General features: G+C 32.8%; 1 protein-coding gene across 2 annotated transcripts; it reads right to left on the reverse strand.

The window, feature by feature from the left end:
- Positions 1-900: 900 nt before the first annotated feature.
- Positions 901-23,589, reverse strand: LOC114191681. Of its 2 annotated transcripts, XM_028081024.1 has the most exons (18): positions 23,410-23,589; positions 23,238-23,336; positions 20,236-20,336; positions 19,413-19,736; positions 17,809-17,941; positions 17,620-17,669; positions 17,358-17,448; positions 14,850-16,609; positions 13,092-13,217; positions 8,404-8,476; positions 8,076-8,121; positions 7,882-7,954; positions 5,239-5,304; positions 3,471-3,548; positions 3,212-3,384; positions 2,913-2,959; positions 1,609-1,861; positions 901-1,516 (listed from the first exon to the last, which is right to left on the reverse strand). In XM_028081024.1, exons 2-18 carry the CDS (start codon positions 23,238-23,240, stop codon positions 1,146-1,148), a joined length of 3,768 nt encoding a protein of 1,255 aa, XP_027936825.1. In that variant the 5' UTR covers positions 23,241-23,336; positions 23,410-23,589; the 3' UTR covers positions 901-1,145. The 2 variants fall into 2 exon arrangements, with proteins under 2 accessions (XP_027936825.1, XP_027936826.1); XM_028081025.1 differs by lacking the exons at positions 17,620-17,669; positions 17,809-17,941; positions 19,413-19,736; ... (1 more) ...; positions 23,238-23,336; positions 23,410-23,589 and having other exon boundaries at positions 17,363-17,445.
- Between the last annotated feature and the right edge of the window lie 1,178 nt (positions 23,590-24,767).

Here is a 24,767-nt window from a genome sequence, read left to right on the forward strand (position 1 = left end):
TAGACTTAAATTTTAGAATATCAGATATTTTATCTTTATGAAACAATATATAAACTTTATCTAACATTTTACTCCAAAATTTGGATTTCATCCAATAAAAAAATTAACATTAACATATTTGACTTCTGAATAAATCCAATAGTTCAAAAATATATTTTAGATTATACAATTCATTTAAAGGTCGTATTGTGATTCTAAATTTTATAATCCATAATACCATTTTGAAGTTTCATATTCCACTATATGAAACAAATCACTTTTCTCTTACATTTTGCCCAATCTAAAGAACTTATGGATTGCATAATCCGAGAAGCGTCTGAATTGCTCAATCCACGGGTATCCAAAACTAAAAACTCGAACAATTGTCCACATTCATACTTCATACCATAAAGGATATCGCTTGAGTTGTATGGTGTGCCAAATCTACCTCTGAACACCTCCATGAAAAGCGTCAACCACATACCACAAATATTGCAATAACTTTGTTTGGAACAAGCTTCATTGTCATTTAACAGGACAAATAAGAAAATTATGCGGAAAAAGCAAACTTTTTCCCTTCCGTACAGAAGCCGAATTAGTTTCTAAAAAATTGATGGCTAATAAATTTACTTTTGTAATACAGATTTTTAAAAGTATAAAAAATATAATTTATAAAACCCTTATGAAAATATAACGATATAACTTACACAACCTTCAAAGTCTGAAAATGATGTCTACAAGTTTTTTGATTCTTTTGCCTACAGAAATCAATCTAAAAATTTCAACACTACAGAGATTAAATTACGTTTAACTTACTTCTCAGATTCATACTTAGACCTATATTTGAAGATAGAAAACATTTAAAAATAAAAAAATACTATTAAATAAATAATGATAAAAACCTCAAATTAAAAATTAAAATAACAAAATCAAAATCTTAAATTAAATAGTAAATATTATATAGTTCAAATTATATCTAGTGCTTTACACAAACGGGTGGAGCTGCTACAAAAGCTGAGACCTTTTTCCCTGCCTTGTTATAACGAATAGATGTTACACGTTGACTCGTCACTTTTACTAAGAATTTTTCTGGGTTAATCTAAATCTTAAGATTATATTCACATTGAGGTAATTTACGACACAAAATTTAGGTAGATTAGATGGTTTCATTTCTTCAAGGCCCATTTCTTATCAATATCAGAGTAAACAATCTCCTGACAACGTACGACTCCACAAGCTCCTCCAAAGCACAACCATCTTTCACTACCTTTGTTCATGTTCCATCTCACTTTGTGCAATGCTGCCATTTTGGGAGGGAAGATTTCAGGTATATTCCCAAAATCCGACTTTTCATTATCAGCCTCGGGAATGATAGTGATTGGTGGCACATCATCATCTCTGCAATCCACAGATATGCTTTCTTCTGGTTTTTTCTTGCTGCCACTGTTCACTTTTGGCCTTTTGGGCTTCTTCATAGAATATAAAGCTTCCTCCGACCCGGATTCCAACAAATCCACATTCTCGTCAGCGTCAGCACCTGCAAAAATTAATTGTTAATAAGAATTCTCAGCTAAACTACGGCAGTTAATCATATTCGTATCATATTATGGTTAGCATAGCAAGACTGACCTAAAGTCTGAGAATCAAAATTTGAAGTTTCTGCCACTTGATTAAGTGAATTTTTGTATTGATTTGTCTTTGATAACAGGTCTCGGAAAGATTCAGCACACCGACCCTTCTCAGGTAGCTTCTTCCACAGGAAAGGAGCATTTGATATAGGAGTGTTGATAACTAGATTTGAATTCTCCTCGGTTACTGACCCACAAAGGAAGCGTCGGGATCGAGTGCGTGCATGATCGGTCTCCACTGATTTGGCAGTAAGCTGAGTATTATATCAAAACAAACTCAGGATTACTTTAATTTGGGGAGCAGGTTCGAGAAAATTCATTTGTACAAAGCATTAATCAAGGATTGAAGTCATAGTTTTGAAAAGTTCATTAATAAATTTGAGATGTACTGTCAACATTATACTTTTTCCACAAACGAAGTCCTCCCTAAAGTCCTTGTTCCTTAAGGAGAACATCAAGGTCTTAATTTAAGATTAGTCATCAATAATAGTCACAAGACAAGCAGGCCATTCCATTAGAAAGCTCCTAGTGCTCTGACATTGCCTCACGGGTCCACGTGTTTTGTATTCAAGTCATTTTAAACACTATCCGTTGCAATTTCACACTTCCCCATACTGTTCAATATGCCAAATGCCAACCCCTTTATTTTTGTATCACTAAACCCTCTCGAGCCATACCCACAGCCCTTTCTACTAAGTAACAGTTTAACACATAATTTAGTAGACCTCTACCCTAGAGTTTATTTAGGCTATTCAGCAGTAGCACTTCTCACCAATATCATACATTTTAGAAAAAAATCACCATGGTTTCATGTCATCCAAACTGTACAATAGGTCTTGTACTCCTAATCTTATACAACAATACGAAAGCCTCTAGCCCAATATATACGACAATGAAATTGAGTCATTAGTTACATAAATAAGGGCTCAGGATGCAAACCTTTGGAGTGATTAGTCATATAGGAAATATTATTCGCTAATAAATTTTACATGAATTATGGGCTGTGTCTGAAAAATCAACTCTATTATATCCTGCAGTTATGTGGAGGTACATACACTAAAGCCCTTTTTGCTTGTACTAAAAAATTAACAATGCATAAGCCAAAACTTCCTCGTGTTGAAAGTTGAAGTTCAACTTCAGCATAAAGAGTGGGGTCTGAAAACTCTTGACTATTGGTTATCAAAGCTATTGATTAAAAAAAGGCAATGCAGGTGATTGCAATCTCCAACAAATTATAAGAATCTATCAAGTAAAAAAAAAAGGCACTGCAGGTGATTTCAATCTCCAGCAAATTATAAGAATTACCTGAAAACGAAAGGCAGTACCGTCTGCACCACAATAAGCAAGCATGCCTAACATAATAAAAGCAAATCCATCAATTTACAAAATTGTAGTAATGATAATGAATTAACTTAGTGCCCCATTATAATAATGAGTAAACAATGACAAATTTGTCATTACAAGAAAGTCTGTTCGCCCAGAAATACAAACAGCTACTTCATATAGTAAGATCAATAGTACAAAAATATTTTAATGGCAGAAGTAAAATGTTTCTAGCAATAAGATTATATAATCAAATTGTCAATGCATACGGAAAAACACACCTGTTATGCGTGACACTTGAACACTCCAAATGGCAAAAGATGCATACGAAGAACCGTGCAACCCAGGTTGTTTTTTTCCACTGTATATTTCTCCAGTGACAGGAAGGTCATTTGCAGCCTTCGCCAAGCTAATGGTTCTCATTGTTCCATCTTCAAAGGACATAATGATGCAACTAGAAAAAGGTACCAACAGAATCATTCTGCGTTCATTACATTGACAATTTAGACAGCATTTGATTCGGTTAAAACGATGTATTACCTTGGCTTTGACAGCCAATCCAAACTATATATGATTCTTGGCGCAGGATGGAGGCTCCTCAAAGGACGAAATGGATTACTACAAACAAATTTCCATCATAAAGCAAAACATTGTAAACAAGTTTACCAGACACAAAGGCCAAATGTAATTCCTCAGTAAACAAGAAATCATACACTTTGACTTGGAAAGATACAAAAATATGACATTTATAGTATTGAAAACAGCAAAAATTGTTAAATTATGATTGTTATTATATTGCTTTTGGGTGTATGTACCTAATCTAAGGATAGCCATCATTTGTCTAGCCAGCGTCTTTTGGGCACATTTATGCCCTTATCCTCTTTGAAGAGCATAAGCATTTGTACCTAATATAGGTATTGATAAGTGAATATCTAAACTAAGGTTGTTCTAACAGCTAAATAAGATCACAATTTGTAGGTGAACCAGTATAAAAATTGTTGTATGAATCTTTTTCAATCTTTATCGCTTCTTATATATTTTAAATATTAGTATTTCTTGAAATTCTGAATATTCTTTAAACATTTGTGTTTTATATAAGTTCTATATTTGAGCCGTGTATAAGAGCATTCTATTATAGGTAAGGATTAAAAAGCCATATGTAAGAGCATTCTATCACATCATTTGAAAACATCAATTGAAGAATGATCATTTGAATGAAATATCTAAGTTTATACAATTTTACATTTAAAGATCCAATTCATCCTCGCATCTCGTATAAATTGTATAAACTTAGACACTATGTAAAATGACTCCTTCATAAAAATAAACTCATTATGATTGTCTCCATAAGATTGAAGCCAGAACCATGTGAGATTAAGCATAGAGAACATCAATATTACATAACCACACAATAAATTGATTATGAGCTTGAGCATAAGGGGATTTCAATGTTGGCTGTAGTTTACCAAAACATTGTCAGTGAGAAGCAGTAACGATCAGGAGTTTTTAGTTCAGATTGAGACACTATTAGATTTCAGTAACTGGGCTAGTTCTGATAAACCAACATAAGTTAACTCAAAACTAGCCAACTTACAATTCATACTGGTTTGGTAACAGAACCAATCTACATGCCACTAAAATCAGTCAAGAGATCAGTTCACCATTTTACAGGTCTGAGCCAAGTTTTATTTGCATTAAAAAATTGCAACATAATTCAAACAAAATTCATTAAGTTCTATCATAAAAATTTACTAGGAGTCCCACATTAAGTAGGATAAGCTATTTGATGTGGCTCTTAAACCTAGAAGTTCTACCGCCTAATGGACTAGTCTTTTGGGTTAGGCTCTCTCCTCTTTTACTCAAGTCCTAACAATTGGTGTGGTCATTGGGAGTTTGGCTACCAAAGGTACTACCTGTAGGCTAGATTAAGGTGCAAACCAAGAACTGATAGATGAGTGAAGTCATCTTAAGGAGAAATGGGATCAGGTCAGTATCAAGAAGTGAAACTGCTGTCATGCATGAAGGCACTTAAAGGGAATGACAATGTTAGGAGTCTCACATTGATTAAAGTTACTTTATGCTGTACTTAAGTCAAGAGGCTCTTTTAGCTAATGGTCTAGGCTTTTAGGTTGGGCTCTCCTCTTGAAATTAACAAAGCTTTATTGTAATTAAGATAGAAACTAGCATTTTAGTTTAAGGGAAAATGAAATATAACCATTACATATTGACGTTTAAAACGAACATAAAAAAAGAAAGAAATAAGATAACAAAGTAAACAAAAATATTGAGGGCGACATAGCAGACTCACCGTAGGTCCCAAAACTTAAGACCTTCATGTCCAGCAGTTACTACTATATTAGAACTCTCGGGATCCCTGGAATATTATAACAAAATCTCACATTGCATTCAACATGAGGGTAGAAAGATGCGCAACTAATTTATACATAGATGAATTCTGGTGTATGATGTTTGCATGTGTAATAAACTAATGCCTTTTTTACTGAAGCAAGCTTCTTGGGAAAAACAAGGGTGCGTGTGTACACCTCAAACAAAAAACAATTGACTTACAAACCATATCTAGACAAAATTGGTGGTATAATTTTACTTTTCAATAGGAAAGAGTTTGATTAAAGAAAGAAACCAGCTAAATCAGAATTAGTATCCTCTGGGAAAAATTAAATAAGAAAACAGGAATAAATCAGTGATGGGTATGCACCAGTCATGAAGGTGGAGCTAGTCAAGAAAGAGGGTAAAGAAGAATGTATAAGGGGGGTCAAAAGAAAACTTTTGCATAGGGCTTCAATAACACTAGCCAACTTCCTACTCCTTGTGTCAAGGGAGATCGTGATATGGTGCAAATTAATGAGGAGGACTACTAGGCTAAGCTTGAGATTGTAAGAACCACTTACATGGTCGCATAACTCTGCAAAAAGGGGAAAAACCCATGACACATCTTGAATTTTGCTCCAAAATCAGCAAACCCTGGTCTTCTTTAGGTAGGTGGAAGGTCGTCCCTCCGGAGAAAGGGTACTATGAATTTGGGTTTCACTCTTTGGAATATATGAGATGTGTCTAGGCAGCAAGATCTTGCAGTTTACATGGCATCAAAACTTATCCTAGGGAAGTTTGTTGGGTCTCATGTTACCCGCTATTGGACCTTACATGTCATTTTCTAAGGTTGAGTTAGACTTAAATTTTACTTTTTTAAAAAGGTACCAAAGCCATATTAAAAGTCTATCTTATTGAGATTCATTGGGGCTATTGTGCCACTGCTATCAAACTCTTATTAGACCCCTCATTCTTTGGCTTGAGAGGATGTTGGAGATCCAACATCGACTAGTGATATGCAAAATCATAATATATAAGTCGGGTGCAAACCTTATCTTACAAGCTGATTTTGTAATATTAAGTAGGCATGAAACCACTCATCAACAGTTTTGATTATTACAAATAGAGATGATGAGAATGTAGTGGGTATGACTGTTATCAATAAAACAATTCTTTATTTTCTTACATAATTTAAGTATTCACAATTGCTCGAGGAATTGGAACACCTCTTTCTTTGGATGATTGTATGCTGGCCAGATCAAAAGGTTTTCTTGCAAGAATTCTAGTTGATGTGGATCTTCAGTATAACCTACCGTTACAATTTATGATGGAGAGAAAAGGCTTTGTCTTGGTGGTTGACCTGGAATATGAAAGAGTTCCAGACTTTCGTCACTGTTGAGTTGATTGGACATTCTTCAAAATATTGTAGGAGTAAGAGTAAGGTATATAGTCAAAAGAAAAAACAGGTTTTTGTTCGGAAGACATTACTGCTTCTCAATAAATGGAAATGGGAGATGACTGGATGCTTCATAGTATTCAACCAGAGAAGGAAGTGCAGGATGCACAGCTTTCTGATGCTCAAGAAATAGATAACGCAACTGATTGCATGCATGATCACAATACTATCAATCCTGTGCAGGATTTTGGGACTAGTGAGGAACATCAGAGAAAGGAATATGACACTGAAGAAAGTCTATCTGATTTTGAGTCTGAGAGAGGACAGCAAACTAAGACTTTAGAATCTAAGGAGGAACAACTAAATATTCAGTCCACGGAGATAGCAAGGGATATCAGAATTATGTCAAAATTTTGGGGTGACAGTTGAGAAGGGGAAGGAACTTCATTTAGCTGGAAAAGGAATTTCATCTCAAACTATGGTAAAAAAAAGTAGGAAGGTCCCCAAAGAAAAATAAGAAAGGTGTCGTTTTACACTATGCTAGAAGATACAAAAACAAATTATCATGCAGTAATGTCTCCACTGGAATTTTAGCGGAATAGCCAGTGTGGAATGCTTATAAAGGTATAGTTTTTATTGTTTAGTATCAACTATTTCCCATTGCATTAGGGAAGGGTTTTTTTATTTTTTTATTTCGTACAGGTACCAGAATTTAGGTTTGCTTGATTTCATGGGTTGTGTGGTGCTCCCATGGTTTGTGTTTTTATTTCTTTTCCTTTTCTTTTTTCTTAATGGTGTTTTCTTATGAAAACTCAATGCCTTCATAAGAGAAATTCACATAAAAAACATACAAAATAGATATAATGATGAAATTAGTTCATGAGTTAGTTAATTAGATATGGTTGTTTATGGAGTATTGTTACCTAACAAAGGGATTATAGAGAATACTCAACATTTACAAATATTTCTTTATAATCAGCTTTGAATTTTTCGCTTCTTATAGGTAGTGGCTGATGATTTGCATCATTCTCGTTCTGAAGTGTCTGACTTAATTAAATATGATTGTAGCTGGAGTGTCATTTTTTAACAATGAGCAAATGCAGAGAAGCGAAAATCCTAAACATTTACAGAGTATTTCTTAATAATGTGCTGTTTCGTAAAGATAAATAGTAACAGAACCATATCCAATGCAACATGCTATTGTTGAGAAGGTTCAATGTTACTAACCCTTCAAACGGAGCCCAGGCAACTGTTCTAATAGGAACTGTATCCCCACCAAAACAAAGAACAGGCATTGTATCTGCATATTGCAAATTTTGTCAATAAACAAATAAAGTATCAATTTATTTTTCAATACAGCTACTTTCCCTAACAATCAAATAGGCAACAATGAGACAAACACCAAGTAACAAAAATATTACCGTCACATTTGGATGAAGAATTTATACAAAATTTCCACAAAGCAACCTAAACAAATATAAAGCAAATTACATTAGAAGTGATATACATTGTGAATAAACAGGTTTTCTGATGACAATAAGCTGATATTTAAACAAAACAGTGCTACTTAGAACATCATAAATTGTAAGTACAGGATTATTGGTGGAAAAACATTACGGAAAAAAATTGAATGCTTCCCTTTTCCATAATGAAACTTCATAGAAAAACCTATTTCCAAATTATTAGAGCAACGCAAACCTCAATTTAGAGAATGAAAAGTACATAAATTGAGTATTTAAGGATTTATACCGTTCCATCATGGCAGCCAGCAAGTAAATAGTCATGCGGGGATGTAACTGACCACTCCACTGTCAGTGGAATGCTGTGAGAGATCAAATGATGGACTAAATTAAACAACATATTCAGGATACCAAAAAACATAAATTAAACATGATTATGTACATTCAATAATATTCTGCAGCTGAGTTCCAGCTTTTAGCATTCTCCACAATGGATAATGAGCAAACTATAAACAGAAGGTTCTAATTCAGTAAATTTAAAATGAATATTTTTAAGTTTCTATTTAAAATAAATCCCAATAAAAGTTAACATTTCCTTTCTTCAATAGCACCTCATAACTTTTGCAATGAACAAAGTGTCCATTGGAAAACTAATGCTTTTAACCCTAAATTAACATAACAAATAAAGATGTTAATTTAATGCAAACTCGCTCCCAACGATTTAATCAGTGGCCCTTTGTATGAAACTTATTCTGGTTTCACTATGCTGAAACAGAATCTGAATAGGGATTCAGTACAGCCAAAACAAACACAGTAAATCCTTACTAGTGTGGTTCACTTTTCAAAAAGGATAATGTCCAGTAGCATTTCATTATTCATGAAATTATCACTCTAGTTACAAACAAGCTCTAAATAGGGATGTATCATGTAAATGGGTCAATTACAGTAGTGTTTACCAAACCATTACAAAATAACATCACACCAATCATTACATGAATAACATTATCGATGCAAACCTCCAAAAGCTATCACAAAAAGAAAAAGTCATGCATACCCAATCAAAAACAGAAATAAGGTCCCATTATTTACATTATCTATAAATTTGATATTACATACATAATTATGTTATGAAAACAGGAGTTTTCTCCCTAAAATAAATTTATGATTGTCACGAGCTCATGTTAGAATTTTTGTCAAGTTAGATAAAATAATGATACTCAAATTTGCTTTAATAGTAAACTGACAACAATGAAAACATTAAGAACAGGTGCAAACATGGGGACGTAGCTCATATGGTAAAGCGCTCGCTTAGCATGCGAGAGGTATGGGTATCGATACCCTGCATCTCAAAAAGTTTATTAATTTAGGAATGATAAGGTGACTTAGTGGTTAGATGGAAGAGAAGATAGGAAAATGTCGTAACAATTTGGAGAAATAAGGTAGGTTTGGTGAGTTTAGAAGGGAGGGTGGGAGAGGTTGTGGGTTCAACTCTCCCGCTGACAAATATATATATATAGGACTTCATTTCTTAGAAAATGACTTTAGACTCAACTTATCCTTACAATGATTTTGAGTTTGGATCTAACTCCCCACTTATATACTCATTTTAAGCACTATCTCTTGCCAACATGGGACTTGAGTTTTCTCCAATACATCCCCTTGTATCCAACACTCTTACGCTTGATGCATGGATAATATGTTAGGTACGCTTTTAAATGAATCTAGAATGAGCTCTAAAATCATCTTAGAATTTGTGTAAAACCTAACTCAACTCCACAAAACATTGACAAGGCAAGCGCTGCCCCAAATTTTATGATTTTTTTCGTGCTCTATCTCTAACCTATGTGGGATCTTGTAGTCACACCAGAGGATTCGAGGAATATGTTCAAGAATCCAAGCCCTTGGTTGTGCAAGCCAAACCGAATGGTGAAGACAATTGTTGGGGTATTTCTTGTTAAGATTGCACCATGATATCCAAAGTTTGGTATGCCCACACAACCCGAGATATAGCCAGTGATATTGAAGAAGCCATGATACAAGTCCATAATTTTGGGAATGTGCAGAAGTGCAAGTTTAGGTTTTAAATATAAGGGAAGTGGATAATCATACACCTCAGGCAGTGAGAGTAAGGGTGCAAACAGTTTCAGGGTGTAGAATGATGGGTGTCAAAATTTCAGGGGGCGAAATTATCAGAAGAAGGGTCACAAAGTAGGGGAACACACTATTCCCTATGATGAGTTTGTCAGAAGAAGAGTAGGAAGGGGCTTTTGTTGTGGATTGGCCTTTAGGCTAGGACACTGCTGTCCTGAAAAAAGTATGAGGGTGATGATCTTAGCTGAGGGTGAACAGATTACTGAAAAGGGGGAGATAGCAGGAATGTTTTCAGGGCTATAGAATTCCCCAGCAAATATTGTGCTACAAATGCCGCGCTTAAACCTTTTCTTTGTAGGTATGTGTTAGTCTTCTTCAAATGGCATTTTATTCTATAGCAAAATCATGGGAAGAACAATTGGGGCATTTGTGACAAGTTTTATCTAGGTTAGAACATTCCTTTTTTTTCCAATCAAAACGAAATGCAGTATAACATCTAGGACATATTATATCTAAACATGAAATTTTCAAAGCTTTGAGAGGGTTCTTGGGACTCATGGGCATTATAGGAAATTTATTTTTAGTTATAGTCATACGGCTCGTCCTTAACTGATTTGTTGAAAAAAAAGGAATTTTAAGTGGACAAAAATCAGTACATAGGCTTTCAAACAGCGACGGTAAGCTATAACCACTGCCCCTGATTTGGAATGTCTAATTTTTCAAACCCGTTTTCCGTAAAATATGATGTTTCAGGAAAAGGAGTAGTGGCTATTCTCACTAAAGAAAAAAGGCCAGTTGCTTTTTTCAGCAAGGCTTCGGCAGATTGAACACTATTTAAATCTATTTATGAAAAAATATTGATGGCCCGTGTGTTAGCCATTCAACATGGCAGACCTTAACTGCTGGTATGGAGGTTCACTGGGTTTACTGATAAAACAAGTCTAGGATACCTTTCGGAGCAAAGAATTACAATGTAAAGTCAACAAAATATTGGCTAGCAAAGTTATTGGGTTGTGTTTGATATAGTTCACAAAGTGGGGGCCTCAAATAGAGTGGCATTTCTGTCAAAAAGGGATTAAGACAAAAGAGTTACAAGGAGTTTCAAGACCTTTTGGCCAGATATCACAGAAATTGATGAAGAAGGACGAATGCATTCTTGCTAAACTTTTTAAAGGACCTACAAGCTGATCCAGATTCACGTTCCCAATATACCTTGGAACAAGGCTGCTTCTACCATAAAGGGAGGCTAGTCCTATTAGCCAAATCAGTTTGGATTCCAAAATTATTATACGACTTTCACTTTCACCTAAGAGGGACACTTAGACATTTAATGAACTTATAAGAAAATGGCTCAGTCATTTTTATGGTTAGGTATGAAAGGAAACAAAACCCAATTTGTGGCATCCTGTCATGAGTCAAAGGAGCAAATATTAGGCTTCTTCTCCAGTTGGGCTATTAGAGCCATTGCCCATTCCTAATGCCATTTGGGAGGGATATAAGCATGGAACTTTTTGTGGGACTTCCAAGATCAAAAGAATTTGATGAAGTTCTAGTTGTAGTGGATAGGATAAGCAAATATGGCATTTATCTTCGATTAAACAACCATATTCCCCTTGGTCTATTGCTGATGAAATCATACAACTACATGGGCTGCGGTTTCCATTGTTAGTGATAGAGACCCCACTTTCATGAGTCATTTTCGGAAGGAACTTTCAAGAGGGCAAGGTGCTACTTTAATTATGAGTATGGCCTGTTAGAGTGAATCTCATGGACAAGTAGAGGTTTTAAATAGAATCTTGGATATCTACCTTAGGTGCTTCAGTTCAAAACAGCCGAAGTATTGGGTAGATTTTATTCCATGGGGGAAAAAATTGGTATAATACCATATTTCACAGCGCTGCACAATGCAACCCCCTTGAGGTAGTGCATGAGAGACCTCCACTTGGGGAAACTTTGGTGGAAGCCATGTCTCAGGATTTAATTGATAAAGATGAAGTATTGAAGCAAAAGAAATTTAACCCGCAAAATCAGATGGTTCACTATGCAAATGAGTATAGGGAAACTTCTCTGATTCAGCCAGGAGATAGGTTTACTTAAAGATCGGACCTCTTAGCCAACTCCATGCCTACTAAATTTCATCCTAAACTATCAGCCAGGTATTATGGACCTTATTTGGTTTTGGAGCAGTTTGGAGCAATGGCTTTCCAATTACAAGTTTTAGAACGAGCACGATTACATCCAGTGTTCTCTCAATCTAAAACGCAGCATGGGATTATGCAATTGAAATGGATATTCCAGCCGAGTTTCAAGCAACACTAAAGAATCATCAACCTTCACGCAATTAGTACCAAAACAGTAAATCAAATTGGTTCTGAGGCTCCTCAGGTGTTGGTGCTGTGGCAAGCCAAACTTCCATAAGAGGCTACTTGGGAGGACAGATCCTCCATTAGCAATCAGTTCCTGATTTCAACTTTGAGGACATAGTCATTTCAGAGGGAGGGAGTACTTTTAGGAATAATTTCAGGGAGTATAATAAACCTGTATCAACAGATTTATTACAGGAGGAAAAGGAAAAAGGGTCCAACTGTAATTTTGGTGCAGAAAACTTAGTTAACTAAATTAGTTTGTTTTTAGTTGTTATATAGGAGGCTATAAATAACTCTTCTTTTGTTTTGGGAGGCAGTATTCTTGATAATTATTTTAATTGGATTTTTCCATTGTGAAGAGAGTGCTCCTTTTGGGGGTACACTTGTAAATCTTTGGTTTTGTGTGACTTTGATTCTTAAATCAGTAAAGAGGAAATTCAGATAGATATCATTGCTGTGAGTGTAACTTGGTTCTTGGATAGGATTTTGAGTTTTTATTGAATAGAGTCCAAAAAGATACCTTTGTAAACCTCGGCGCCTTAACATTGAGCATTTAAATACAGGCTCCAATTTTATAAATCGTGGATCAGTCCCCTCTCTGTGCATATAGATTGCTCTCAATACATGAGGAAGAGGAACCTCCCACCTGCAATGACAAGTGAAAACAAAAACATAAGTCACCCAAGTCAGTGTTCCTCAAAACAATTTACACTTGATAAAAGAAACTTGATTTTTCTGTGAACAAACAATGTAGTCATTATGAAGGAACAGGATTTATTAATTTATTAGCAGCATCTCTACTAAATATAATTTCAAAGAAACATTGAAGGACAATTTCATGTATTGCATTCAAACCTTGTAAAGCCACTGCTGAAATTTACAATAAAATTAGAAAAAACAGTGTGGTCACAAACACCAGAAATTATGAAGTTAGGTAGTGAGAAACAAAAATTATGTTGAAATGTAATGTTTAAGTTGCTTTATTATTCATGTATGGGAACCTAACTTTAGGGTTAGGGTTTAAGTTTGTCCCTTGACCTTCTGTATTCTGCTCTTTGTATTCTATAAATACAGCAGTAAAGCTGTAACAGTGTAAGAATATACACTGTTTTTCTTCATTACATTTATTCAAGTTCTATTGAATAAATTATGAAGCAACATAGATCTCTCCTCATTTTCCTCCCAACACATAAAAAAAAAAAGATTATGACATCCTTCTTTCAAACAGAATTTAGCACTACAGCCATCATGACTGACAACCAGAAATGTTTTCCTCTGGAGATTTATTGTTAAATGCTTGCATATGCATAAATATAAAAATAAAGAATAACTGAATGACACAAAGAATGAGCATTTTGACTTTTTATTGACACTATTTTAATTTAGCTTTTACACCATGCAAATAACCAGCTCCACTAATATGTAAATACAAATAAGAAATCAAATATAGTTGGTTAGTCCATCAGCTGTGAATCATAGTTGTATGCTACCTGCTAATAAATAAGGTAAGACTGTTGTATTTTCAACTAAATGATAATAGCAGGTGTGCAGTACACACTTTCTTTCAATGTCTCTGTTGCTCTCCCCTTTCCCTATATCCTCACTATTTTGTTTCCTTTTCTCTTCCCCACCTAAATTCTACATCATACATTAACAGCAATACAAACTTTTAGGCAGACTGTATGATAAATTTCTGCTTGATAAACACTTTGTTCTTGTGCACAATAGTTTTCAATACACTTCATTCAAACTATAGCTACTTTCAATCCTTATTCTCTGTTTCTGTAATCACCATTTGTGTTGTCCAATTATGTCTCCTTCAAGTTTTCATAAAGTCATTATTTTTCAGTATACCAATTTTGCAGAATTTGAGAAAATATTTTCCATTTTTTATAGATTGAGAATAAACAGTCAACTAGCTTCTGTTTGCATTCATGTATTTATAAATAAAACAGAAACTTGAAACAATGACTGATGCTAATTGTGAAGCATCTTACTACAGATAAAGTAACTGAGATACAGTAAGCAAACAGCCAGCACAATACACAAAAGAAAAAAATAAATTAAACAACTGGACTAACGGATAAATGGTATTATCTCACAAAGTATTACACTAACAGACATAATTGTATTTGTTTAAAATATACAAATTTCAAATACTTCACATCTAATGAAGGAGTAGCACTGACAACATTTAGACACAATGGACAAAAACAAGAAATCATAAACCTTCAAGAACAACACTTGCAAATGGAGAATAAGGCTCAAGATATCTTACACTTCCAAAGATCCATTGCCCAACACGACAGCAAGATAGCCCATTCGATGTTTGCAAGAATCAGAAATGTTAGTAGGCCGCCATTTCACATCCCACGCCACTTTTCCATTATGGGCTAGGCATGAAACTACTCTAGGCAATGTTACATCTTCTTGAATAGAAGAAGTAGTTGGTGCAGCTTCCAACTCAGAGGTGGAACATAATTGATAATTTGCCTCATTATCATACTGCAGTGGCTGACTTATATCTTGGTCACATCTCCCTTCTCTATGATTAATTTTCAATCCACTGTTTTTAACAACAGTTGTTGAAAAAGTATTGCTTGCAGAAACAGCCTCCTTTGTATGTCTTTGCTTTGTAACAGAACATTGTTGCAAAGCATGTTTGTTGCAATTGTCATGAGCCACATCTCGAGAAAGAAACTCAGCTGAATCTTCTGGGACTTTAACATCAAGAGTACGTTCATTCTCACAATTTGGATCATTTGTCATTTCTCCTATTAGAGAAAGAAACTCAGCTGAATCTTCTGGGACTTGAACATCATGAGACGTAGGTTCATTCTCACAATTTGGACCATTTGGCATTGCTCCTATTGAATTTGATTCATGTCCTTTTGGCCTCTGTGCTAATTTTTCATTGCAATTGTCAAGAGTCATATCTGGAGAAAGATATTCAGCCGAATCTTCTGCGTTTTGAATATGAAGAGGCATAGATTTATTGCCACAATTTGGATCATCTACTGTTGCTCCTTTTGAATTTGAATTTGGTCTTCTTCTAAGCCTCTTTGTTAGTACTGACTTTTCACCAGACTCTTCATTTTCTTTAGCTCCGTTTTTTCTTTTGTATGTAATAAGTTTTTCATTGTTTTCAAGATTCCCATCTGAAGCACGAAACTGTGTAGAATTTTGTGCAACTTGAACATCACAAGCTGCCTTGTTCTGGATCTCACAGTTCATATCCTCCACTGCAATTACTATGGAATTTTTTCTAGGTCTTCCTCTAGGCCTCTTTATTTTTGTCAATTTGTCATTTGTGCCTCCATCATTTTTAGGAAGTATTTCTTCATTTTTTTCATGATTCCAATCTAGAGTAAGAAACTCGGTAGAGTTTTCTGGAGATTGAACAGCAAGAGCTGGTATATCCTGGATCTCACAATTTGCATCACCCACTGCTGTCACTGTTGAATTCTTTCTAGGTCTTCCTCTAGGCCTCTTCATTAGCATTGATTTATCATTTGCACCTCCATCTTCTTCATCACAATTCATATCATCCACTGCTACCACCATTGGATTTTTTCTAGGTCTTCCTCTAGGCCTCTTCATTAGCATTGATTTATCATTTGCACCTCCATCTTCTTCATCACAATTCATATCATCCACTGCTACCACCATTGGATTTTTTCTAGGTCTTCCTTTAGGCTTCTTTATTTGGGTTGATTTATCATTTGCACCTCCATCTTCTTTATCACAATTCATATCATCCACTGCTACCACCATTGGATTTTTTCTAGGTCTTCCTTTAGGCTTCTTTACTTGGGTTGATTTGTCAGTTGTGTCTCCATCTGTTTTATCACAACTCATATCATCCACCACTGTTGGATTTTTTCTAGGTTTTCCTTTAGGCGTCTTTTTATTTGTTGACTTGTCATTGTGTTCCGAGATATTTAGAAGACACCATATTTGTACGACACCTCTGCCAGTAAGTGGGGCACCCATTTTGTGATAAGAAGAGCCCGGTGGATGAGCAGCAACAGCAATAAACTAAAAAAATTATCATGTAGAAGTTCATTTCATGAGCAAGGTTCGCTGAAGAAAATGTTTATTATAGTTTATATTTTCATGTCTATAGTAAATATCAAAGCTTAGTTTATCAGTTCACTACATACAAAAGGTCCAAGTGCAGATAAACAAATGACCAAACAGACACAACATTACTAAAAATATTACAATGTGCATTTTCCCTTTCATTTAATGCCTCTCACTTTATTGCAGGTAAATGAATTTACAAAAGAAAAACCAAAAGAGCTCATGTTTAGAAGAATAGTTCAATTAGATTGAACTGAAAATTAGTTATGAACAACTAGGGGTGTCACGAAGAAGATTTGGGAATATACAAGAGAATTTTTCCTTTAAAGATTTGGTAATTTCTCTCCAACCTCCACAGACAACAACCATATCATGCTGCACCCAAAACATAGTTATCTAATTAAAAGAGTCATAAAGCCATATAAAACAAACTTAAGACATCAACCATCTTATGAATGTGATAAAAATTGAACCAAATAAAAATATTCAACCATCATTATCCACTACCAATAAATAGCCCTATAACATTGGTAACAACACTACATTAAATTGGCAAAGTTATACTTATCATCCGAGTCATCAGAGTCACTCCAACAAATTAATCAATTGGATTGCATTCAAGTGTTAAAGACTTCTCACTATGGCAGCCAAAAAACTACAATCAGGCTTGATATGTGTTAAAGGAAGACAGCTAACCAAGTACCTCACATTTTATTGAAGCATCAGGTTTTTCATGCATTTGAGGACACCAATCTAATGCCCATACAGAGCCTCCAACATTCATCACAAAATCTCTGCTCCAGCGAAACTTGAGGTGTTAGCCAAATTAAATAATATAGGGCTAAAACGCTTTAATTTATCAGCAAGTTCAAACATAATTGTTATTGATTAATAGAAACATGCACTATAACGACATAGTCAAGACAATGAATAAGACAACAAAAATAGCTATGTCTTATTCATACCTGCATTCTTCAGATATGACCTCCTCAGGTTGCTCCGTTTGCATATCTTGCTACAAAAAAAGATATACAATGAGAATGAGTTGGAAGTCTAGTGAGTAGTGATGAATAAAAGGTAAATTCCATAAGAAGATATGTGTGGCCAAAATTGGCCAGGAAACAAACAAGGTATACAATATAAAGTAAATGTACCTCAGGAACAGAGGCAGAAGAAAACGGGGGCAAATTTATAGCACTGACATCTTTTCCCTCAAAACAATCAGAACTCTCGAGTCCATATGCAAATTTAATGCTTTTTGATGGATATTTAAAATCTCTCCATTCTCTGCACATTTAACATCAGCAAAAAAAAAAAAAAAAAATTGAGCGATTATTTTGGAAACTTCTAAAAGCTAGGACATCGGGCAGTTTTCAAATACAAGGCGTTTTGTAACTACTAATATTATTCTTTACAATGGTTCTCAAACTAGCAGTGCAAAAGGTTTTTTCTTTGCGTTACTATCCAACCACAAACTGTCATATATGATAAATTTGTTAAACTTCATAATAACTATCTTAAAGGTCATACTAACACTGGTTTGAGATTGGATGACCATGCATAAACTTTTACCCATTAAACTCTTCTGATACAGTTCTCAGAACAAACATTTCAAAGATGGTTTTATTATGCAGAAGATAGTGGATACAAGATAAATAAATTGCAACTACACATTCAAATAATGTAAAAATAATTTTAATGCATAATTAACAAGTAAATAATCAAATGGAACATAACTGAGGCAGAGGAGAATTAAAAAAATGAATGGTGAAAATTATCACCAGTGGTCAAGAGGCATGAGGATGACTTTAAGTTGAAAAAACAAAAGAAAAACTCATTGATGGCCATTTGCCTAAGCTTCCTCTGGAGAAACTAACCACCAGATTTGGAACACATGCAATAAACTTTTGTTGTCATGGATTTTACATTCCTTCGAACCTTCCACTGAAACTTCCAGTGAAGTATAGAAAGATATTAAAAATAGATATCACCAAGGTGACATGTTGTATTTCTGAGTTGCGGGAGAATTGCAAAATCAGGAGATACTTCCATAACCACTTATGCTAATAATTTGAAAGCAATTTGACAAGAATTAGAAAATTTCCTGTACTAGTCAAATTAATTGATCTTGCAATCTGATTCCCGCTATTAGACCCTATAGGAAGAATGCCTATGTAACAAGGATCCTTAAAGGCTGTAAATGAGCAGTATTCACTTGTCAGTATCCTCCAAATATTCAGAGGACTTCTAATGCAAAATTACACCGTTGGAAATGAAATAGAAGAGGATTTGAAGTCAGCCAAGTCATTCAGGCAGAAAGAAAACATGAAAAGTTCTTCAAAGCTGACTTTTACACGTGAAAACATAAAATCATTTTGGAAGTGTTGTAGCAATATGCTATGAATCATAACCTCAACCACATTGTGACTCAGCTAACAGATAAATCATATACAATTTGTACTATTGCAAATGCAAAATAAGATTATTTCAATAATTGGATACTCCTTTGAAGGATTTACAGCTCATGTTGTCATTCCATGTCAGAAGATGAAAAAGTATCTGTTCTTGTATCTGTTCCACTTTTCTTCACAAGAGGGAAAAATTACAATATTAATTCACATAGCAAGAAATAGAATAACACTGTGACTCCTCTTATACATACACAATCACTAGGAGGATGACTTTATATTGTACCTAATTTATAAACATAAGATTGAATGCAACAAAAGTTCTCCCAACAAATTTGTTTTGTTTGTACCTTAAGAAAATGACCGAGGAAGACATTCTTTGAATCTCCATCTGGTCAGTACCAGCAACGTCGTCTTCTTGCCCACAGAGTCTGACAATGGTGTCCATGTCTCGGAAGAAATTTTCAACCGAAAAATCGAACAGAGCAATCCTAACACCACTGACAGCAGTAACATCAGCACCATTGTTTGCAGTTGCAGAATTTGCTGCTGATGTTTTCACGGCGACTCCCTCTGTGGCTCGCTTCGCCTTCTTCTTCTTCTTGTTCTTTTCCTTCTTGTTGCAATCCATTAGCTGGGCAATGCAAGCATTCTTCTCTCTGTCTTCCATTCCTCTGTGAAGAATAATTGTGTAATTTTTTTTTAAGAAACCTGGGTTCGAACCCTAAACCACAATAAGGACCCAAGTTGTTATATATAAAATGTATTTCCTATATAAAGTTATTTGATGATAATTTATTTACACTTTTATCTTCTATAATATCTGCAGTATAAAAGATATCCACTCTTTTTACAATTTTTTTAGTGTTACTTTTCAATTAAATTGATTTATCTTTTACTAAATAAAAAAGATTTCATCTCAAATAAAAACATAAATTAATAAATGCTAAATATTTTAACAACAGATAACCATTATTATCTCCACATCATTTTTCAAAACTATTTTTACAAAATTAAAGTTTTTAAAAAATATACAAAATTTATATTATTTAGTACAATTTAAATTTATTTTATAATTTATATCTTAATCTTATATATTTATATAAATTTTACAAAATTACTATAAGTATCAAGCTGTGGCTTCAGTCGCAGGTTGAATAGGGAGAAGATAACCGGAGGAGAGACCCGGTGAAACGACGCCGATCACCCTGGCAAAGTGGCGCCCCACTGTCTAGCGCGCAAAGAGAAGTTGTAGAAGGAGAGGTGTGGGATTTCTGCCATTAACCAAGGCTACATTAATATGTCTGCCAATCATCAAATCTTTTATATATATATATATATATATATATATATATATATATATATATATATATATATATATATATATATATATATATATATATATATATATATATATATATATATATATATATATATATATATATATATATATCACGCGAACATTTAACTTTTCACTAACAATTGAAACTGCCTTGAGTAATATAATGAAAATATACTATTATTTTATTCTAATAAAATATGAATTAAATAGTTTTTTTTTCTTAACATAATTATATGAAGTGAATATGGATTAAATATGATATTTGTTTATATATGAAGTGAATATACTTTTTTAAAAAAAAAATCATATATTACAAATTCATGATTGTGCATTAATTAATGTTTCATCAAGAGATTTTTATGTTCAAAATATGATTAAACTTCCATTATAAATTTTTTTATACATAGGTATAAATATTTATATAAGAATTTTAATTTTAGATTTTGCATACCCAAGAACAGATTATAGAATTCTATTTTGTGAAAGGAGTAGAAATGAGTTTGCGAAACTTAAATGAAAAAAGTTTAAAACTTTAAAATAGGTTCCGTACATATTTTTAAAATTTAAATATAAAAGTAAAACTAAAGAGGTAACTGTTAAGAATAAATTTGAAAATAAAAATGTGTACTCTATTGTATCATCTTTATATAGAAAATTAAATATAAAAATTTGTATAATTTTATTGTAAATATTTCTTATTTATTTTTTACGTAATTTAAAAAATGATCAAATAGAAAAAAATAGTTAAATTTAAAAAAAAATCATTTAAAGGATAAATTAATAAAATAATTATTTTAGTTTAAAAAAAATAAAAGATAAACTAAAAAATAAATATGAACAAAAAGATAATCCTTATATATATATATATATATATATATATAATTTTATATACCCAAACTATTATCTTTAATAAATAACTAAACATGAAAAATAAAAGATAGAAAGATACATGTGTATCACACTATACTTTATAAAATCTATATAAAGAAAGAAAGAAAAAATCAAAATAAAATACTTTTAAATATTAAAATAATTATTACAAGTTTTGCTTTGTAAAACAGATTGGAATCAAAACTTAAAAATAAGATTGTTTAAATAAATTAAAATAAATAAGTAAATAATATTATTGTCTCCAATAGGCTTCATGACCACTTCCTTTTGTCAGCCTTGTTTATTTTATAAGGACTTTGAAGTCAAATTAAAAAAAAAAAAAAAACAAAAGAGTGAGGAAATCAATCAACACGTGTTATAGTACAGACATATCACATAACACATAAAAAATGTTGAACAGCCATAAACAGATAAAAAATATATATATAGAATATGAATGCATTCTTAACTACTCAAACTCATTCAATTTACTCGATTATACAATAATAGAGGATTTAATTGTATATTTAAAACTTTTAAAAAATTTAGCTAAACAATTGTCATTAGGTGTAACTTAATAAATGTATTATTAAAATTATTTTTCAAAATTTGTTTAAGTAAGATTTTCTTTACTTTTTTTACTTGTAGATTAATAATATGCAATTCAAATAAATAAAGGTAGCCAGATTTTTTATACTCATTCTTGAGAAAAATCATATTATGTTAAGCTATTATCAATATGATCAAGTTTTATTGTAAGAATTATTCTCGATAAGAAGGACACTTAAAATCTCTACCCTTTCATCCATTGGATAGATGGAGAGAATGGACAGAATTTTAGATTTTTTCATGTTGTCAAAGAGTTGAACAATAAAAATGAATTACTAGTGTCTGATGGGATCATGTAGGAACAAAGTTCAAGTCTAACGATCATTAATTAAAAACGGCTCATCTCGCTGTGAGGAAATTTATTGTTATCTCGGTACAAAATATCGAATATTGAATATCAAAGATTTTAACCCAGATTTTCATATGGATAGGATACGGTATTTGTATATCTGACTTATGGTTTAAATATATCATTTGGTCTTTGAAAAAGAGAAATATCGAATGAATTAATTGCAAATTTTTATAAGATTTTATGATTTCTTCCCCTTAAAGAAGAGCTAAATAATTGTAGAGAAAATAAGATCTTCACAATGATATCAAAACCTTCTAATATTATTTGGAAAAAATTTTGATAATTATAGTCCACAAAAATATCATTAATAGACTAATGTTGTAAAATAGGAGGTGATTATTCTATAAATTTCAATCACTTATAGCTAAATTATTTAGGTTGAATTTACTCTTGACTAAATTCATTTTGGCTAAAGATTGGGTTTTTTTTTTTATATATAAAGTCACTTTTAGTAAAACAACTTTGATTACACAATATAAACGATCATATGATTTCACCATCAAAAGAGAGATTACATCCAAAGACGAATAAAAATGAAAATAACTTTTCTATATTGTTTTTGAACACAAACGGTATTCTTGATCATAAACTAAGCTCGAGGATATTTTACGATTACAAGAGCATTGTTATCATTTTGGTGTGCTCGTTAACCTTTAATGCCATGCTTTACCCAATAGAGGAGACCTACCTAATAGGGACAAGCTTATTGGTGAATTTTTTACCCACTAAATCCTCAACTCACCAATTAGAAAAGTTATAACCTCGACTGCAAGTTTCTCTAAAACTTTCTTAAGTGCTCCTATTTAAACGTTTAATGTGAAATTGGAAGAAAATTTCAGTAATAGCACTAGAAACAAAGTCACAGTTTCATTCAAAGTATTAGATTGAATCTCTAAAATTATAACATTACGCACAATTGGTACGAACAAATCAACAAACAATTGGTGGGTATCTTTCAGTATAACGCTTGCATCATGTGAAGGAAAAGGAAAAGGGACTAACCATAGATTCGTTAGAACAGCGACATTGGGGGGAGGGGGAGTTGCAGGGGCGATGGGTGCAGGAGCAAGAAAGGTGGATCACGGAGAACAACAAGCTCAACTGAAAACAACAAAAAACAACGTCAACATCAATCCAAACTCTGAGTTCAAAACAAAAGCCACAAATTTCTCACCGGAATTTACTCCCCAATGTCAACGGAGATCCGATTCAACACCGATCGCAGGTTAGGGCATTCTGAGAGACAACCGTGTGCAGTGACAATGAGAAAGAACAAAAAGGAAAATGGACAAACGGTGGAGAGTAAGGGAGGGAGTTGCAGAGGTGGATCAGTGAGTAATGAGAAGAGGAACGTTGGAACACGACGATGGAAATATGTTTTAAAATATTTAATTTTTCAATAATTCATTTATTTAAAAATCTGTATGTAAATTTTTTTATATTTTAAATTCTGTATGTGAAATTGGTATGAAATATATATTTTCTTTTATATACGAATTTCACATATGAAAATATGGGTAGAAATTGATTTACTTTTCTCAAGATTTCTTAGATCATCCTAATATTCTATGTAATTTGATGCATAAAATTAAACCTTACACGTAGCACTTTTAATGTGTCTTTTCCAAGTTATTCATGGTTAAATTCATTGTTTTAATTAGAATTCACCTGCTTGGACTAATTTGAGCTATAATTTTATGTTGTTTTATTTCGAATATTAAGTCTTTTGACCAACTTGTCTATTAAATATATTTTTTGTCTCTCAATTTTCAGTCAAAATTGGAATTAGTTCTTCCTTGAAATTTGGATCCAATTCAGTCCTCTAACTTTAAAAATGTGTAAATTTAATTCTTTTAACCAAATTTTGACATTACAAACGCATTTCTTAGCTAACATTCAACTAATGTTAAGGTGAAATTTTGTCAAATGGTGTAAACAACTCAAATGATATCATGAAATTCGAACGTCAAATAAATTTAACAAAATTGGGTTAAAATAACTAAATTCATATACTTCTAAAGTTAAGGGACTAAATTTGATTAAAGTTTTGAAGAATGACTAATTTCAATTTTTACTAAAAATTAAAGGACTAAAAACATATTTAACTCTTTTATTTTTATCAGGAGTTGTACTGTAAGTCGATAATTTTGATGATTTTACTAAGAGTACTTTCCTTTTGTCTTTCATTTTCTTCTTCTTCTCTTTTCCTTTACAATATTGAATTTTATGCTTCATCTCTCGTGGAAGGTTGAAGGTTAATAAGTAATATTTAATGTAATTCATAATGACTTTTGAAGTTTGGATGCGTTAGTAATTTTTTTTTTCATATTCTATTTTTTCTAGTTTCTTGAAACCTAAGATTTAATTCAAGAGTTAATTGCTTACTTAATCCAATTTGTATTTTGTTCTTAACAAATGATTCAGAATTCGATTTGTTTAATTATAAATTAGATTTACAGATTAATTAATTCCAATAATAAGATATTAGAATCCATACAAGTTACTCCTTAACTGTAAGGCCCATTTAAAATC

The sequence above is a fragment of the Vigna unguiculata genome, chromosome 7 (assembly GCF_004118075.2).
Source record: "Vigna unguiculata cultivar IT97K-499-35 chromosome 7, ASM411807v1, whole genome shotgun sequence".
Lineage (NCBI taxonomy): Eukaryota > Viridiplantae > Streptophyta > Magnoliopsida > Fabales > Fabaceae > Vigna > Vigna unguiculata.

Excerpts from the sequence above, each read along its gene's own strand:
- LOC114191681 (XM_028081024.1), bottom strand. Across the intron at positions 19,737-20,235 it reads TTCACCGGGTCTCTCCTCCG|AGGAATGGAAGACAGAGAGA; the intron begins GTTATCTTCTCC and ends TATTCTTCACAG. Across the intron at positions 16,610-17,357 it reads ATGCTTCAATAAAATGTGAG|TTTATTGCTGTTGCTGCTCA; the intron begins GTACTTGGTTAG and ends TAATTTTTTTAG.